This window comes from Dendrobates tinctorius, unplaced genomic scaffold (genome assembly GCF_039654945.1).
Source record: "Dendrobates tinctorius isolate UK_male_01 unplaced genomic scaffold, ASM3965494v1 ptg000073l, whole genome shotgun sequence".
In the NCBI taxonomy this organism is placed as follows: Eukaryota; Metazoa; Chordata; class Amphibia; order Anura; family Dendrobatidae; genus Dendrobates; species Dendrobates tinctorius.
The window spans coordinates 13,815,730-13,835,891 of NW_027361741.1; the positions used below are offsets into that span (position 1 = coordinate 13,815,730).

Genomic DNA, 20,162 nt, shown 5'->3' on the forward strand with positions numbered 1-20,162 from the left:
GGAATTGATAATCTCGCTATAGTCCCATGTACTTCTTTTGGAAGCAACAACAGCAGTATATGAATTGCTTTATGGGATATGGATATTCTGTCCTTAAAGTGGTTTTCCCATTAAAAAGTTCCTATTGATCAACATATTAATGAATAGATCTTTAAAAAATAATTTCCACAATTGGTTGTGTCAAATAAAATGTTCCTGTGCTGAGATAATCTTATAAATGTGCCCCTGCTGTGTACTGTGTAATGGCTGTGTCTCACCATGCAGGGACAAGGTATGATCATGCCACAATTCCTGAGCAGGAGTGGAAGGAAAAAATTATACAGACCGCACAGCATGGGATCACAGCTGATTCTTTTTCTAAATAAAACATTGATTAAAAACAAGCAGAGAAATGTTTTAGCTGACAAAAAGAATCAGCTGTGATCCGCTGCTCTTTTGCTTCCTCCCCTGCCCACGAGCTGTGGTATGATCAGGCCATGTGATAAAGAAAACAGAAGTCTACTAGGGAATACAGACCTGTGGAAACTCTCTAAATTTGATCAAATTTCTTAGCACAGAGAGAACTATTTACTAAAACACAACTTTCAATCATAAGTATATGAATAGTCAGATAAAATCAGTGTACCACCAAGAAAAATAATTTTAAGTGCAAGTGCTCAAAACAATCAGTGCTCATATAAAAAAAAAGTTCGATCTCACCAATATTGTATGATGAATCTCAATCATCCATGCAGGAGAATTTGGAGTGAATTGTATAAGGGACTTAATCTATCATGCCCTGTCATGCCCCATGTGTCACTTTGGCCCTGATAACAACCGTGGTGATGCCTGCATAAACCCCCAAAACAATAATATCCTTCCATACTCGTTTCCTCCTCTATCCAGAGGATTCATCAGGGGAGTGTAAACTGTAGGGGTACAACAAGTGGTAGATGAACCATAGCTCTAGCAGTGACAGGCAGCTCAAAAGGTAGGTCCAACCAGTCATGTCAAAACCCCAAAAAGAATGTGATGGTCAGGTGTTAAGCAGCTAGTCACGCTGTCTATATATAGCTGTGCGCCTACACGCATTTAATCACCCAGCCTCTAACATGTTTGTGGTCAATGGACCACATGAGTGCTGTGGCTTCCTGTCTCTGGATCGCTCATGTGACTTCCCGATAGAGGAAGTGATGTGTTGTGTTGCACATGGAGCGTACACATAGCCTGTGGCCATGTCACTTCTTGATAAAAGGAACGTGGGCCCTGCGCCACTCATTGGGGAATATGAGAATTACAAATTAATACCCATTATGGTGATTAATATGGGGTGCCACCTATGATAGCGCCACCATATGTATACTAGGAGATGTCTCCTCCTTCCTTCTGACAGACACTTGCATCAACCTCATATATAAAGGTAGAAAGTCCTGATGACCTAAAGTATATTTGTTTTTCTTGACTCCACTTATTAAACATCCCAGGCACCAAAAGGGAGGGACAAAAATAATTTAATAATTATCAAGGCAGCCGGATATTTATATATGCAAATATTATTATAATAGGATTATTTATTGAAGAGAATCCCACAAATAAGAAGGGAAGGAAAGGGGAGGGATAGGTTTGGAAGGTGGACATGACCTACAAGGTAATATACTTAAGGTATAAGACATTCACAAAAAACAGCAATAGTTTAGCTGTTCATTCAATCACACGGGGTAGCAGGTATCAAGTTTAACTATTCATTGGGACTCCCTCTGCAACAACAATTTATCTAGATTACATAACCTTAACATGTCAATCCGCATGAACTTAATCACTTTAGTATTGCCCAGATGCTCATCATTCACATGTCTAGCCAAGGGCGTATCAAGTTGGTTTCTAATGTCCCCTAAATGTTCCTCCACCCGTCTCCTGAACTCTCTGATCATTTTGCCGACACACACCTTCCCGCAAAAACATGTTGCTTTATAAGAAAACATCTTTGGTTTTACAGGTAATAATGTCATTAATCTGAAATGTATCACCAGTGTGGTCATATATATAGACAGCGTGACTAGTTGTTTCACACCTGACCATCACATTCTTTTTGGGGTCTTGACATGACCAGTTGGACCTACCTTTTGCGCTACCTACCACTGCTGGAGCTCTGGTTCGTCTACACCTTGTTGCACCGCTACAGTTCATCCTCCCCTAATGATTCCTCTGGACAGAGGAGGAAACTTATAGGGAGGGATACTATTTTTGGGGGGGTTTATGCAGGCATCACTACAGTTGGGTACTGCCTTTGTTAGGGCAGGAGTTACTCATGGGGCACTACAGGGCATGATAGATTAAGTCCCTTTTACAAATCGCACCAAATTCTACTGCGTGGATGATTTAGGTTTATTACACTATTTTGGTGAGACCAAGCTTTTTTATATGAGCACTGGTTGTTTTCAGCACTTGCACTTTAAATTATTTTTTTGTAGTCTATATGTATAGTCTATATGTATACTGATTTTATCTAGGTATTCTTATACATATGATTAAAAGTTATGGTTTAGTATATAGTTCTCTCCGTGCTGGCTAATATAATCAGACCATGTCCCTGCCAGACACAGCCATTACACAGGACATAGCAGGGGCACATTTGTAGGATTATCTCAGCACTGCAAAAAATGTTTAAACACAACCAATTGTGGAACTTATTTATATCCCTTTAATGAGACCACTCTCCTATGCTGCATTATGCAAATGTTCTCTTTCAATGAAAGTAAAATATTGTTTGTGTTAGTGTCATTAGTGGGTGGTAGTTGACACCCTAAGCCAGTGTCTGATTGTTTAACATGCCTTGCGACATAACTGGGGATTTTATTCAAGCCATTCTCTACCTTTAATAATAGGCACTAGCTACATATTTTTTTCCTCTTTCTGGGAGAGAGTAATTTGCATAAATAACTAGTAAATATTTCCTTTAATACAGCCACCATTAGTACCCAAGGTTGAATATCATATATAATAAAACACTTTTTCACTTACATTCATATACTTGTATGTTAAAAGAGTTGTGTTTTGAAGATAATCTCTTCCATATGCCCTGTTATTGTACATGGACATTATGGGAGGTTGACTCTCATTTTAGGTTTACCTCTGTGAGGGGAGCAAGCGCCGTAGTTGTGGCTGACATAGATTTCTCAGGCAAGCCCTGGTCTCCCGCCACATGCATCAGATGTCCCCTTTGTGGCATACCTTTTGTTACACCTTCTGCACCATCAGGGTCCCATCTGGTCTGCTGAAGTTCTGCTGCTGGCATTGCTATACAAAAGGAGACAGAGTCCAGTTCCAACTCAACAATTTAGAATTTACTTGTATCAGTATGCAGTATGTCCATTTCAGTTACAGCCATATCAAATGGTTCCACATAGTATGCATCCTTCACTTTCCTTGTGTCTTCCCTCTTTCCTCCCAGGATGTCCCCGGGACATACCGACCCGTCCGGCACTGCAATATCTCTCTTATATAGCTTCACTAACTTTAGGAGTTCCCCTGTCCATTTTGCCCCAGACATAAGGGCATCTGGCCATGTAGTTAGCTGCCACATCCTGGTGCTGCCCTGCATCATTTTCCTGCTGCAACTTTTGGCCAATATCAGGTCCTGGACAAACTGGGTTCCAAACTTGTGAACGTTGCGTGGTCACTGTGCTGTCCCAGGCTCTAAAGCCCTACGGACTGTCTGAGCTCCTTGGCTCTACTGACTATAATCAGGAAATGTTCCTGGCTTACCCACAGCAGACTACTCCTAAGTTAACTATGTACACTAATGTATCCCATCTGGTGTCCACATTGGGGTACTGCACTTACCCTCAGCTACAGCATAATATCACAGCACATAAGTACAAAACACTATACACAGGGTAAGACATTAAAAACTGGGATGCGTACAGGGCATTAACAGTTTCTATAACCCCTTACAACTCTATGAGCCAGAAAAAAACACCGCTCTTCCTGAGAGCCATTCATGTATCTCAAGAATGTTTTTTTCAATAGCTTAGTCACTACATAATGCATTGTTCCTGGCTTTATATGACTTTCTCCAGCAGAAACAGCTATTTGTTTGACGTGCAGGAGCCAAAGCTATGAGCTGAGCGCCATGGGTGCTTCATTCAGAAAGGGAATCACTTGATTGAGGCCACCCTCCTCCATAACTCTAGTCTAACTGTATTCAATGTTAGATTAAAGCATATTGGATCCAGCAGAAAAAATGTATTATTAGGAATCTTCTTTAGCATTGTTGAGCTACCCCACTAAAGCATTAGGGGATCCTCAGTTATGTCAGGCTTTAAAGGGGTTTGCCATTTTCATTTTAGTGGAGCTCTCACTGCTCATTGGGGAACATGTGATCAATTCAGTCCATCAGCCTCCAATTGTAACACACCTCACATGAGAGAGCTGCTTTTCTAATGCAGGAGGCTGATGGACATATCTGATCACATGCTTCTCCACCAGCAGCCATTTTATGGACAGAAGTGTTAGTCAGTCAAGCCAAAGTGTGTTATGAATGAGTCACCGTAGGAGGCAAAAACAGAAATACTAGCTAAGTCCAGAAAACCAGAGAAGTTGGCAGCTATCGGATTACAGACCCCTCAACCTATCAACAACAACTAGCAGTAGCCGTGGGGGGTTCCTACGGTGCCCTAGACCCCTCAATCACAGCCGGAGAACTACATAGCCTAAAGACAGAAAGGGAAATCTAAACTGCCCCAGAGCAGACCCCAAAGCAATAGGCAGCCCCCAACATATAATGATGGTGAAGCAAGATGAAAAAACACTCACACAGATAGAAAGATAGGCTGAGCAAACGATGGGGCCCAAGCTAACTACAAAGGACAGGATAGAAAAGCTGCTGTCTGTAATCCGCCAAAACCCTATCAAAACAAGAGCCAACAGCTGATAGGGAAAAAAGCCCTGAAGATGCTAGGCTTCAAAAAGACTATATCAGTACTCAGGTATTTTCTGAAGACAGAGCAAAAAGGAATTCAGCACACCCCAGCAGGGAATGGCAGAAATCCAGAAAAACAAGGAAAAACAAAACCAAAACACAAATGCAAAAGGCAGAGCAGAAAACTTAGCTTTTGAGGAGCAGGAATCAGACTGGTCTCCTAGAATCCCTCAGAGAGATCACCAGCAATTCCCGTCACCCAGTCATCATCATCCTGCCCAGATGCTTGGTAATCAGCCTCACTACCTTCCTTCACCAGAAGAGGGAGTTCATCAGACCTCAATGGTGAAGGGGAAAATGAACTCACGACAAAAGTGTATCAGTAAGGCCAGGGTCACACTTACGAGTGCAATGAGAGAAACTCACGCGAGTCTCTTGCATCAATACCCGGCACTGCCGCCGGAACTTGGGACCGGAGTGTGCGGCTACATGTCTTTCTATGCAGCTGAACACTCCGGTCCGATCCGCCGATGGCAGTGCCAGGTATTGATGCAGGAGACTCATGCGAGTATCTTGCTTTGCACTCGCAAGTGTGACCCCGGCCTAACTCTTTATATTCACAAAATAGAAAAAGTCCTTTAGTGCCACCAAAACATAACTGAATCTGGAATAAGATATATTGTAATAAGATAATAATAATTTTATTTCTATAGCTCATTGACGATATCAAGTTTTCTAACTATTCAGAGTCGCTGTACACATTTTAAGTGAGGTCAATCTACCCAATAAAAAAAGATTGATCTCTGTACATTAAAATAAAATTAAAATCAACCAGTTTTGTACATTTTGGAAAAGGAATTATCTCTTTTAGTTTCAGATGCTTATTGTCTAATTACAGGCCTCATTAACTCAACATTGTGCTTATTTAATGCAACTTTATAATGACTTAAGTCTTCCAGTTCCATCATTGTGTGACCTTGTGCGCTGTACTAGATGAAAGCATGCTATTTCTTCCTATTATGCAAAAGTAGCATAGAATATCATAGAGTGGGTAAGTAGGTTACTTTCTCCAACGAGATTGCTGATCAGTACATTGAAAACAGAGCTAATGAAGAGCCACAAACACATTAAAGGCTCATTGTGTGAAACATCAAGGTGATCTCTGTTGTAAACATTCAGACAAAAATGACTAAAGTACTGTTTGATATGTTTATCATGTAACCCCATATGTCGACCGTGCTATCTACTTACAGTTAATAAGGAAATTGCTGTTTATTGGAAGCCACACCAGGTAGACCAGTTATACAGTTATGTCTCATCTTTTTTTTCAAAGTCTACAAAATAGTAGCTAGCTTTGACTTTGAGGCTGCCCTTTTCCAGTTTTGTGCCTATAAAATGTCATGATTTTTTTTCTAAAGTGTTTCTTATGGGTTTTCTTTCATGTGTTTTTCATGCTTTTCTTCTCACTAGTAAACCTTTGGGGAACATGAAAAAAGCTATACCTAAATGATGTTGCATTAAAAAAAATGCAAAAAGACCTCCAAATCATTAAACAAAACACATATTCACATTTTATTTTCCTATTAGCTTATAACGGACATCTAGCCACTGATTTTTTTTCCAAAATAATATACTAAAAAAGACCTTCAGTAAAAAAACACTGCATGTTTGGAAAAAAGCAACATGTGAAACCACAGAAATAAATTTATACTCTGACATCAACAAATAGTACAAAAACAATTTCCAAATTGTATCCATTAATGATCCAGTTTGTTTTGCATAAAAAAGGGGTTGTTGCCTTTCAGTAAATTAATGTCCTCACTGCAGGTTATTATAAAAGAACACACAGTACTCACCTTCCCTGGGTCCATAGGCAAGTCTCCAATGCTGCTCCCCGTGTCTGGCTTTGACTAGGGAGCTAAAGTCATAATAACATCTATTGTCCCATTGGGGACAATCATTTGTAAATCAGTTATGTGTGAATATTTCAATGAAAAAGTCTGAAGATATTTTGCACATCAAAGCAATTTTGTTTTTTTTTGTCACAAGTGATTTGTGATAAACTTAATTGAACATGTTTTGTGTTTCTTTACAAATGTAAGAAAAATCATGAAAAATTAAACAAATAAACTGATTTTAATTGCTGTATATTAAATGAGTGTGTACTCACTATGCAAATCTGGTAATATATGTAAATTTGCATGTTGTCTTCATTTTTATATTCATTGGTTGACAAACATTTTTACATTTTGAGTATAGTCCAAGACTTCTAAACATAAGAGTAATATTAGCATTTTGTAATAAATTTAGATTCTTTTGCTTTATGCCAAGTTTCTTTTGCCTGCTGGAATACTGCAAACCACGTTAAAAAACCCAATTTTGAAAAGTACACCCACTGACGTATTTATCTAGGGGTGTAGTGAATATTTTGAGCCCATCATTTTTATGGATTTGATGCAAAATAAATGTGAAAAAAATAAATTGGCATTTTTTCACTTTTATAGCAGACTAGCTAAAGAGCCCGGCACTGCCAGGGCATAGTAACTAACTGTGGTTAGTTATAACAAATTATAATTATCCTCCATCCCATAGTCCCGTGCCCATATACCCATCATACATATCCACCATCCCATAGGCCCGTGCCCATATACCCATCATACATATCCTCCATCCCATAGGCCCGTGCCCATATACCCATCACACATCCTCCATCCCATAGTCCCGTGCCCATATACCCATCATACAAATCCGCCATCCCATAGTCCCATGCCCATATACCCATCCTACATATCCGCCATCCCATAGTCCCGTGCCCATATACCCGTCATACATATCCTCCATCTCATAGTCCAGTGCCCATATACCCATCATACATATTCGCCATCCCATAGTCGAGTGCCCATATACCCGTCATACATATCCTCCATCCCATAGTCCCATGCCCATATCCTCATCCTACATATCCGCCATCCCATAGTCCCGTGCCCATATACCCGTCATACATATCCTCCATCTCATAGTCCAGTGCCCATATACCCATCATACATATTCGCCATCCCATAGTCGAGTGCCCATATACCCGTCATACATATCCTCCATCCCATAGTCCCATGCCCATATACCCATCCTACATATCCGCCATCCCATAGTCCCGTGCCCATATACCTGTCATACATATCCTCCATCTCATAGTCCAGTGCCCATATACCCATCATACATATTCGCCATCCCATAGTCGAGTGCCCATATAGCCGTCATACATATCCTCCATCTCATAGTCCAGTGCCCATATACCCATCATACATATTCGCCATCCCATAGTCGAGTGCCCATATACCTGTCATACATATCCTCCATCCCATAGTCTCGTGCCCATATACCCATCACACATCCTCCATCCCATAGTCCCATGCCCATATACCCATCACACATCCTCCATCCCATAGTCCCGTGCCCATATACTCATCATACATATTCACCATCCCATAGTCGAGTGCCCATATACCCATCATACATATCCGGCATCTCATAGTCCCGTGCCCATATACCTGTCATACATATCCTCCATCCCATAGTCCCGTGCCCATATACCCATCACACATCCTCCATCCCATAGTCCCATGCCCATATACCCATCACACATCCTTCATCCCATAGTCCCGTGCCCATACACCCATCATACATATTTGCAATCCCATAGTCGAGTGCCCATATGCTCATCATACATATCCGGCATCTCATAGTCCCGTGCCCATATACCCGTCATACATATCCTCCATCCCATAGTCCAATGCCCATATACCCATCACACATCCTCCATCCCATAGTCCCGTGCCCATATACATATCCGCCATCCCATAGTCCCGTGCCCATATACCCATCAAACATATCCTCCATCCCATAGTCAAGTGCCCATATACCCATCACACATCCTCCATCCCATAGTCCCGTGCCCATATACATATCCGCCATCTCATAGTCCCGTGCCCATATACCCATCAAACATATCCTCCATCCCATAGTCAAGTGCCCATATACCCATCACACATCCTCCATCCCATAGACCTGTGCCGTGCCCATATACATATCCGCCATCCCATAGTCCCGTGCCCATATACCCATCATACATATCCTCCATCCCATAGTCCAGTGCCCATATACCCATCACACATCCTCCATCCCATAGTCAACCATTATGACATCATAATGAGCGGCGGCGGGGCTTGCGACCTATGATGACATCAGCGTCGCCATGGCAACCGTTGTGACATAATGAGGGGCGGGGCTTGACACGCACACACTGCTTCCCCAGTATGCAAATAGGGGCATTATGACATCAGAATGAGGGGCAGGGCTTGACACGTACACACTTTTTCCCCCAGTATGTAGATAGGGGCAAAATTGTTTGGTGAATTGGAACGCGCGGGGTTAACATTTCACCTCACAACATAGCCTAGGACGCTCTCGGGGTCCAGACGTGTGACTGTGCCAAATTTTGTGACTGTAGCTGCAACGGTGCGGATGCCAATCCCAGACACACACACACATAAACACACATACTACACACTTTGAGCTTTATATGTTAGATTTGCAATAGAAATTAAATGAATGCACCCCAAGTTTTATTGCGCTGTTTCTCCTGTGTTAACACCCCACAATGTGGCCCTAGCCCGCTTACTATGCACACAGAAGGGCCCAGAATGAAAGAAGCACTATATTACTTTCAGACCAAAAATGCATTAGTCCTAACTAGAGTTGAGCGATACCGTCCGATACTTCAAAGTATCGGATCGGAATGGATCGGCCGATCTTAAAAAAAAGTATCGGTATCGCCGATTCCGATACCGGAAGTCCCATTCAAGTCTATGGGACTTCCGGTATCGGAATAAGAAAAATCCTGTTTTTCCCTTGTACAGCCTCTCTGGGGTCTGTACGGGCCTTTCGGGGGGCTGTGCCGGCCTGCCAGGGGGTCTGTGCAGGCTCCGGTGGTCTGTGCCGGCCTGCCGGGGGGCTGTGCCGGCCTGCCAGGGGGGCTGTGCAGGCTCCGGTGGGCTGTGCCGGCCTGCCGGGGGGCTGTGCAGGCTCCGGGGGGCTGTGCCGGCCTGCCGGGGGGCTGTGCAGGCTTCGGGGGTCTGTGCAGGCATCGTCCGATGGGACTACAAGTCCCATCGGGCGATGCCTGCTACCATGACAGTGATTGACACATTAGCCAATGATGGGACAGTAGTAGTCCCATCATCCGGCTAATGTGTTGAATGTAAAAAAAAAAAAAAAAAAAAAAAAATTACATGCTACATACATACAACATGCATACTACATACATGCTACATTCATACTACATACTACATACATGCTACATTCATACTACATATATATTACATGCAACATACATACTACATATATACTACATGCAACATACATACTACATATATACTACATGCATGCAACATGCATACTACATATATACTGCATGCAACATACATACTACATATATACTACATGCAACATACATACTACATATATACTACATGCAACATACATACTACATATATACTACATGCAACATGCATACTACATATATACTACATGCATGCAACATGCATACTACATATATACTACATGCTACATACATACTACATATATGCTACATACATACTACATATATACTACATGCATGCTACATACATACTACATACATACCACATATATGCTACATACATACTACATATATACTACATGCATGCTACATACATACTGCATGCTACATACATACTACATGCTACATACATACCACATATATACTACGATCTGAAGCAGCCCACGAGTGTGTGGGAAATTCCCACGCAGCAATGGCATAAAGTGAGACTAGGGACTTTTTTTTTTTTAAGTGGCGGAGGAATACAGTGCGGAAGGATACCTACCTTCCGTCATTGGATTCCTGCAGCCCGTAGAGAACGGCAGCAACAGCTGATGCTGCAGTTCTCTACCCAAGATCGCCGTGGGACACACTCGTGGACTGCTTCGGATCGTGGGTGAGTATTTTTGTGGTTTGTTATGTTAATATTTATTCCGTAAAAGACAATGGCTTCGGGGAACAATGTGACAAGTATTGGTAAGTATGTTACTCTATGTTATATGTACTGTATGTCTATGTATGTATTGTATGAATGTATTGTATGTAGTATGTATGTAGTATATATGTGGTATGTATGTAGCATGTAGTATGTATGTAGTATGTATGTAGCATGCAGTATGTATGTAGCATGCATGTAGTATATATGTAGTATGTATGTAGCATGTAGTATGTATGTAGTATGTATGTGGTATGTATGTAGCATGTAGCATGCATGTAGTATGTATGTAGTATATATGTGGTATGTATGTAGCATGTAGTATGTATGTAGCATGCATGTAGTATATATGTAGTATGTATGTAGCATATATGTAGTATGTATGTAGCATGTAGTATGCATGTAGCATGCAGTATGTATGTAGCATGCATGTAGTATATATGTAGTATGTATGTAGCATATATGTAGTATGTACGTAGTATATATGTAGTATGTATGTAGCATGTAGTATGTATGTAGTATGTATGCAGCATGTAGTATGTATGTAGCATGCATGTAGTATATATGTAGTATGTATGTAGCATGTAGTATGTATGTAGCATGCATGTAGTATGTATGTAGTATGTATGTAGTATATATGTAGTATGTATGTAGCATGTAGTATGTATGTAGCATGCATGTAGTATATATGTAGTATGTATGTAGCATGTAGTATGTATGTAGCATGCATGTAGTATGTATGTAGTATGTATGTAGTATATATGTAGTATGTATGTAGCATGTAGTATGTATGTAGCATGCATGAAGTATATATGTAGTATGTATGTAGTACGTATGTAGTATGTATGTAGTATGTATGTAGTATATATGTGTTATGTATGTAGTATGTAATATATATGTGGTATGTATGTAGTATGTATGTAGTATGTATGTAGTATGTATGTAGCATGTAGTATGTATGTAGCATGCATGTAGTATGTATGTAGTATTTTTTTTTTTTTTTTTTTTTAACATTTAACACATTAGCCGGATGATGGGACTACTACTGTCCCATCATTGGCTAATGTGTCAATCACTGTCATGGTAGCAGGCATCGCCAGATGGGACTTGTAGTCCCATCGGACGATGCTTGCACAGACCCCCGGACATCAGCACAGCCCCCCGGCAGGCCGGCACAGCCCCCGGCAGGCCGGCACAGACCCCCACAGGGTGCACAGACCACCGGCAGGCCGGCACAGCCCCCCGGCAGGCCGGTACAGACCCCCACAGGGTGCACAGACCACCGGCAGGCCGGCACAGCCCCCCGGCAGGCCGGCACAGCCCCCCGGCAGGCCGGCAGAGACCCCCGGAAGGCCCGAAATGACGGCGCATCATGATGCGCACACAACGCGCATCATGATGACGTCAGGCTGTCAATCAACTTTGAACTTCCGATTCCGATGCCGACTTCCGATATTGAAAAAATATCGGAAGTCGGTATCGGAATTCCGATACAGCAAGTATCGGCCGATACCCGATACTTGCGGTATCGGAATGCTCAACACTAGTCCTAACATTTGTTTCACAGTGAGTGAAAAAAATGTATTTATCTCACAAATATGTCTTTTTATGACACATTTCTTATACAAAGCAACCAAAATCAGGGAAACACATCCCATGGTTTAGTGTGTTGTTTTTCAATGTGGTATTAATCTTTAGTACAAAATAAAGGGTCAACCATTTTGCTTTTAGTCTGCAACTGAATAAATTCAAGGCCCATCTCAACCCTCAAGAAATACATCTAGGGGTAAAGAATTCTATTTAAATTTTGAGTTTTCTGAAATACATACTATTGGTGGCCAATATATGATAATGTGAAATGGGATTTAACTGAAGCAAAAATGAAGTGCAAAATATATCAGAGATGTCAAACTCAATTACATTTCTCCATACAGTATAATGGACCCTACATAGTCCTTCATATAGTATAATGGCCCCACATAGTCCTCCTTACAGTATGATGGGCCCTACATTGCCTTTCATAATGTATAATGGCACCACATATTGCTCCATACAGTATAATGGCCCACATAGTGCTCCACAGTATAATGGACCCCACATTATGGTGCTCCATACACTAAAATGAGCCCCACATACTGCTCCATACAGTATAATGGGTCTCACATAGTGCTCCACACAGTACAATCAGTCCCACATAGAGCTAAATACAGTATAGTGCTTCATGCAGTAGAATGAGCCCCAAATAGTGCTTCATACAGTATAATGGGCCCTACATAGTGTTCCATACAGTATAATGGCTCCACATAGTGCTCAATACAGTATAATTGTCCCCAAATAGTGCTCCATGCAGTACACTAGTAAAGCCCCATATCATTTACAGTACAATAATCTCTGGAGGTAGAATTTCATGCAGATCAGTGTGTGGCACATAGCCCTTCACAGCTCATTTACATGTTAGAATAACATGGATTTAGCAGAAATAAGACATTGGATCGCAGATATCAAGATTTCATTTTATTCAATTTCCTATGACCTATGTGCCCATAGAGATGGCTTAAGAGGGTTGATCCTATCACCAATTCCTTTTAAAACGTTTAAGGAAGTTCCTCAAAAACACAAAGTAAATCTGTCATTTTGTTATTTAAGATGGTGACAAATTCAGAATTTTTCTGTATCACAACTTTTAACGTTACAGTATAAGCTCCCTTTGTCTCAAAAACCACAAAATGTACTTACAAGGGAAAATAGTGCCAAAAATTACCAGATTTTAATGTTTGTTTAAAGCAGGGGTGGTGAACCTCAGGCCCGTGGGACATTTACAACCCACTATGACCTTTTCTCCAGCACCTCAGTGCTTTGGTTGGCGGTACTTGTGTTTTGACAGCCACCAGCCCTTTAATTTCTTCTTGCTCTGTAAGCAAGCACACAAAGTGTTTGCTACTGAACGCTGAGGCGCATGCACTACAAGATTACAGCCTGATGCGAGTGCCAGCGTCAGGACATACTTTGTGGGCAGAGTTAGCGTGCAATTTGTATGGCCCCCAAAGGATGGTGTACATATCCAAAAGGCACTTGGCAGATAAAAGGTTTCCCACCCTGGTGGTTTAAAGCTATGTTATTCATACAAAGGATACAGTGCTGCTGTAAGTCAAATTGTGTGCAAATAGTAAAGTTAGGTATCAGTTACGGAAAAAAATTACGCTTGTAGATTTTCTTAGACTGTTCAATCTGTGGACAATTTCGTCTGATGCTCCAACAATAGTCAGCAATCATATGTACATCATACCTACTCTGATACCCTACCTCGATGACCTTCAAATCTTGGTGGAATCGTTCATCTTGATCATCACTGGCTATCAGATGGCTATGCAGAAATGCACCTTCATGCTCATATTGCAGCCAAGCATTTTGTACTTCTCCAAGAGTTTCTGTACAATTTTGGTGTATATGTTTCTTGTGATTTCCAGGAAAGTCCTTAACAAGGTCTTTGAATTATAACTAAGCATTTTTTTTGAGTTCTGACATTGTCCCGATGAAATGTTCATCTTTGATGAACTGCCGAATCTGTTGACCATCAAACACATCAGCCTTTATTTCTGATATGACAGGCTAGGAAATGCCTAAATGAGGTACTTGAAACAGTCTCCTTCAGTTGGCGAAGCTTTCAACAAATTGCTTCATGAGACCCAGTTTCATGTGCAGAGGTGGGAATATAATGTTTTTTCTGTTATCAAGTTGTTCATGTACAGTAGAATATTTGAATCACCAAGTTTAAGGTCAGATCTTGGAGGCCAGTGCTTCTCATGAGCTCTGCTTTCCTACATGCACAGCAAACAAGGATACTTGGTGTATCTGCGTAGCTGACCAAGAAGTAAGCATACTATTTTAAGGTCAGCACATGATCCAAATGTGTTTGTGATATTGCAACAAGACGTAATGTCTCTATGTTCTTCGCAAAGTAAAAGAAACTGAATAGCCATTTGGGACTGCACCAGATAAATTGCCATTGTGGAGAAGGACACACTTTAATCTCAGCTTTGAGCTATTGATGAACAGTCGCCATTCATTTGAGTTACATAATGGAATTACCAATTCCTCAGTTAAACCATCTTATGTTATGGCTATAGACAATGCCACAGTCACTTCTAAAGTATTGCAGAAATGCACTTTCTCTGGATTGAAAATAGGATATCTTTACTCCTTTTCCAAGAAAGTTTTTCTCTTGAAGTCTTGATGCTAGGAGTTCTGAAGCCTTTGTTGATAATCCCAAATATCATGTCAAATCGCTGAACTCATGCTGGTCAAATGCATTAAAAACTGAGACATCTTCAATTGCCAAACCTTCATCATTGCTGTCACTTTGTTCCTTTGCATAATGCTATTCTTGAAAAGAGGGTAGTTCAAGGAAATCTGGCACTTGGATTTCAGCTGAATGAGGCATCCAATATATAGCTAAGTAGACTAGGATGCTCTTTTTTTATATATTTTGTCTTGTTGTATCCCGAAGTTTTCACTTTCAAAAAAGATCTGTTATTGAAATGATCTCTTGACTCTCGTCAAACTATAGGTATACCAAATGGCATCTTATCCCATGGCCCCAACGTCTACATCTGTAAGCTCTGGACACACTGCTTGAACACCTTGTGAGGGGCCCAAAACTTATTTTGATCACCAAGTTTTACTTTGAAATATGTAAAATAAGCTTGCTTGACACATGTACTGATATTTGTCCTTTGACTGAGAATGGTGAACCTGCCACAGATACAGTGGGGAAAAAAAGTATTTAGTCAGTCAGCAATAGTGCAAGTTCCACCACTTAAAAAGATGAGAGGCGTCTGTAATTTACATCATAGGTAGACCTCAACTATGGGAGACAAACTGAGAAAAAAAAAATCCCGAAAATCACATTGTCTGTTTTTTTTTTCATTTTATTTGCATATTATGGTGGAAAATAAGTATTTGGTCAGAAACAAAATTTCATCTCAATACTTTGTGATATATCCTTTGTTGGCAATGACAGAGGTCAAACGTTTTCTGTAAGTCTTCACAAGGTTGCCACACACTGTTGTTGGTATGTTGGCCCATTCCTCCATGCAGATCTCCTCTAGAGCAGTGATGTTTTTGGCTTTTCGCTTGGCAACACGGACTTTCAACTCCCTCCAAAGGTTTTCTATAGGGTTGAGATCTGGAGACTGGCTAGGCCACTCCAGGACCTTGAAATGCTTCTTACGAAGCCACTCCTTCGTTGCCCTGGCGGTGTGCTTTGGATCATTGTCATGTTGAAAGACCCAGCCACGTTTCATCTTCAATGCCCTTGCTGATGGAAGGAGGTTTGCACTCAAAATCTCACGATACATGGCCCCATTCATTCTTTCATGTACCCGGATCAGTCGTCCTGGCCCCTTTGCAGAGAAACAGCCCCAAAGCATGATGTTTCCACCACCATGCTTTACAGTAGGTATGGTGTTTGATGGATGCAGCTCAGTATTCTTTTTCCTCCAAACACAACAAGTTGTGTTTCTACCAAACAGTTCCAGTTTGGTTTCATCAGACTATAGGACATTCTCCCAAAACTCCTCTGGATCATCCAAATGCTCTCTAGCAAACTTCAGACGGGCCCGGACATGTACAGGCTTAAGCAGTGGGACACGTCTGGCACTGCAGGATCTGAGTCCATGGTGGCGTAGTGTGTTACTTATGGTAGGCCTTGTTACATTGGTCCCAGCTCTCTGCAGTTCATTCACTAGGTCCCCCCGCGTGGTTCTGGGATTTTTGCTCACCGTTCTTGTGATCATTCTGACCCCACGGGGTGGGATTTTGCGTGGAGCACCAGATCGAGGGAGATTATCAGTGGTCTTGTATGTCTTCCATTTTCTAATTATTGCTCCCACAGTTGATTTCTTCACTCCAAGCTGGTTGGCTATTGCAGATTCAGTCGTCCCAGCCTGGTGCAGGGCTACAATTTTGTTTCTGGTGTCCTTTGATAGCTCTTTGGTCTTCACCATAGTGGAGTTTGGAGTCAGACTGTTTAAGGGTGTGCACAGGTTTCTTTTTATACTGATAACAAGTTTAAACAGGTGCCATTACTACAGGTAATGAGTGGAGGAAAGAGGAGACTCTTAAAGAAGAAGTTACAGGTCTGTGAGAGCCAGAAATCTTGATTGCTTGTTTCTGACCAAATACTTATTTTCCACCATAATATGCAAATAAAATGAAAAAAAAAAACAGACAATGTGATTTTCTGGATTTTTTTTTCTCAGTTTGTCTCTCATAGTTGAGGTCTACCTATGATGTAAATTACAGACGCCTCTCATCTTTTTAAGTGGTGGAACTTGCACTATTGCTGACTGACTAAATACTTTTTTTCCCCACTGTATAACAAAAGGGATGTTTGGGAAGTTACAATGAGAAATAGCAGAGACAGATAGGATCTGTTGCCAGTCACCAAGGTCTTCTTCCACCCCTCTCCACTTGAGGGCGGTGTGCTCTCAGCCAATAGGAAAGTGCTACTACTACCCTCGATCCAGTTTAGGGTAATCGCATGAAGCTAAGCTCTAGAGAAAAAAACTGACATGATAGAAGAAAATTAACCACAGTTTTGAAATCAGCGTGCCTATTTTACTATAAATCAGAAGAAAAATTGAACTCAACAACAAAATATGATCAAAATTGTTCCCTCTCAGTTGCATGCCGGTCCTGGTGTTTGAGGGGCCCTGGTAATATACAGCATATTGCACATTGTAGGTAAATACTTTGTCATAGATTTAGTACCGGAGCCCCAAAGCTATAAGCTGTGCCTCTGGAAGTACCCGTATAATAGTTAAATGTTGGTGTAGTCTATATATCCACTAAGTACTTGCACTGATTTTGTGTGAAATGTTTAGGCAGTACATTTATTTAATGACCTTTGTCACAGTTTAATGTTTGGAAGCATTTTTATTGCTTTCTTCTCTGGCAGAGCTTATTTTGTAAGGTTTATCAAACTACTTTATGCAAAGTCATATGTGGAAAATAAAATGCATGGCTGACTTCTAAGATTTATAGATTGCTCTGACAATACCCTATTGGAGCCTGCCAGTAGTTTGGAAATGAATAAAATTCATCTATTTCCATAATCATTTCTTTGGCTTGTGACTGATTTATAAAGGAGCCTTTTCTTCCGCTTGTTTTCATCACAGAGGGCAGAAAATAAGAATAGTACAGTTGCTAGGGGGTTATCTGTCCATTAAACAACAATTTGTGCTGTACAAATATGTGCGCCAGAGCATAAATCGTGCACTCAAATTGCTGGTATCATTCACCTTTCCCTTTGGTCCCACAGCTCAGTGATTTACAAAGTGCTTATGAGAATGCTAGAAGAGCAGCTCAGCAAGCGAGCAGGAAGTGCAAGCACTTGACCTCTGACCTTGAGGACACAAGAGTGTTAATGGAAAACCAACAGATCCGGAACCATGAGTTAGAAAAAAGACAAAGAAAGTAAGAGAAAACCATAAATATTGTTTTAATAAAAAATATCTAATGTGTCAATTGTTATTGTCATTTACTTACAATTTATTTGTATGATGTTCAGCCTAACTGAAGTTTTACGTGTCATAGGTTGTATGATGTTCCAGTGTTCCAGTGGTTATATGATGATGGATTCAATTGTTTTATATGATCCCATATTGTTCTTGCCTCCACTACAAAAACTACAAAACTACAATCCCCCCAAAATTGTAATAGTAGAGTTAAAGGGGCATTCATCAGTCAGAATATTATTGAATGTGATGCAAAAGTTAGGCAACTTTCTAATATTCGGTACTTTGGGAATTCCTTGTGGTTTTCAAGACTTTAAAGGGAATCTGTCACCCTATTTTTCATCTATCAGCTGCCGGCACTGACATCAGGGGCTTATCTACAGCATTCTGTAATGCTGTAGATAAGCCCCCGATGTAACCTGAAAGATAAGAAAAAAAAGTTAGATTATACTCACCCCGGCGTTCGGTCTGGTCCGATGGGTGTCGCTATTCTGTCCGGCGCCTCCCATCTTCTGATGGTGACATCCTCTTCTTTGCTTCCCGTCGTGGCTCCTGAGCAGCTGCACTGCTCTGCCCTGTTGAGGGCAGAGCAAAGTCCTGCAGTGCGCAGGCGACGGGAGAGGTTCAGCGCCTGCGCACTGCAGTATTCTGCTCTGCCCTCAACAGGGCAGAGCAGTGCGTCTGCGTGGGAGCCACGACAGACAGCAAAGAAGACATCACCGTTAGAAGGGAGGCACCGGACTTCAACACCCATCGGACCAAGACTGGACCGCCCCCCCCCCCCCGGTGAGTATAACATAACTCATTTTTCTTTACTTTCAGGTTACATCGGGGGCTTATCTACAGCATTAAAGAATGCTGTAGATAAGCCCCTGATGTCGGTACTGGCAGCACATAGGCAAAAAATAGGGTGACCGATTCCCTTTAAATGCAATCATTGAATAGGATGTGTCAATGTTTACTTACATAGAATGAAGTGCATGTTTATACGAGGCTTGATACATGTTGGCTCTTCCATCCTTAATTAAAGGGGTTGGTCATCTTTGGGTACTTTTTTTATTAAAATGCATGTATTTTGGGCTAAAAAACATTTTTTCATTTGCGCTGCAAAATACATTTTGCACTGTTTGTCTTTTACAGGCTTTTTGGTTCCCAGCCCATTCAACTTTAAAGGGGTTTTGCGAAACCTAACAGCCTACCTAATACTTAATATTTAACTATCTCATGTTAAAAGTTAAGCCCTTTTGTTATTTACATGACTTAACATTAGTCTCCTCCAGTCAAAAAGCAGCTTTCCCATATGAGATGTTTTATAATTGGAGGAGACTGATTTACTGATCACGTTCCTCCACTAACAGCCATTGTATGGACAGAAGTGCCAATCAGTTTGTGAGGAAAGCTGCACTAACAAGAGAAAGTTGCTGACCTTTTTTCCTAAGAATCCATCAGCTAGCTCATTCTGGCAGTTTTACTTTCTCCTTTTCTGAGCTTCTCTCAGCTGATTTAGGCTACAGACTATATATGAGGATCGTTCATTAAAAATTTCCCGTGACCCACTTCCTGTGGACTGAGAGCAATAAAACTTGGCACAGTTATTAGTCCCTTTCTACATAGGTGCCACAAGGATGGGAATAAGGAGCCATGCAGACAAGCATGAGAATAAGGAGCCATTCA

The 20,162-nt window shown here is 41.2% G+C and overlaps 1 protein-coding gene across 1 annotated transcript in view; it reads left to right on the forward strand.

Moving 5' to 3' along the window:
• Nucleotides 1-20,162, forward strand: part of MYO18B (myosin XVIIIB) — a 972,020-nt gene that overhangs the window by 557,063 nt on the left and 394,795 nt on the right. The window contains exon 29 of the mRNA XM_073582823.1: nucleotides 18,293-18,447. Within this exon, the coding sequence (XP_073438924.1) occupies nucleotides 18,293-18,447 (155 nt within the window). The remainder of the gene's footprint in view (nucleotides 1-18,292; nucleotides 18,448-20,162) is intronic.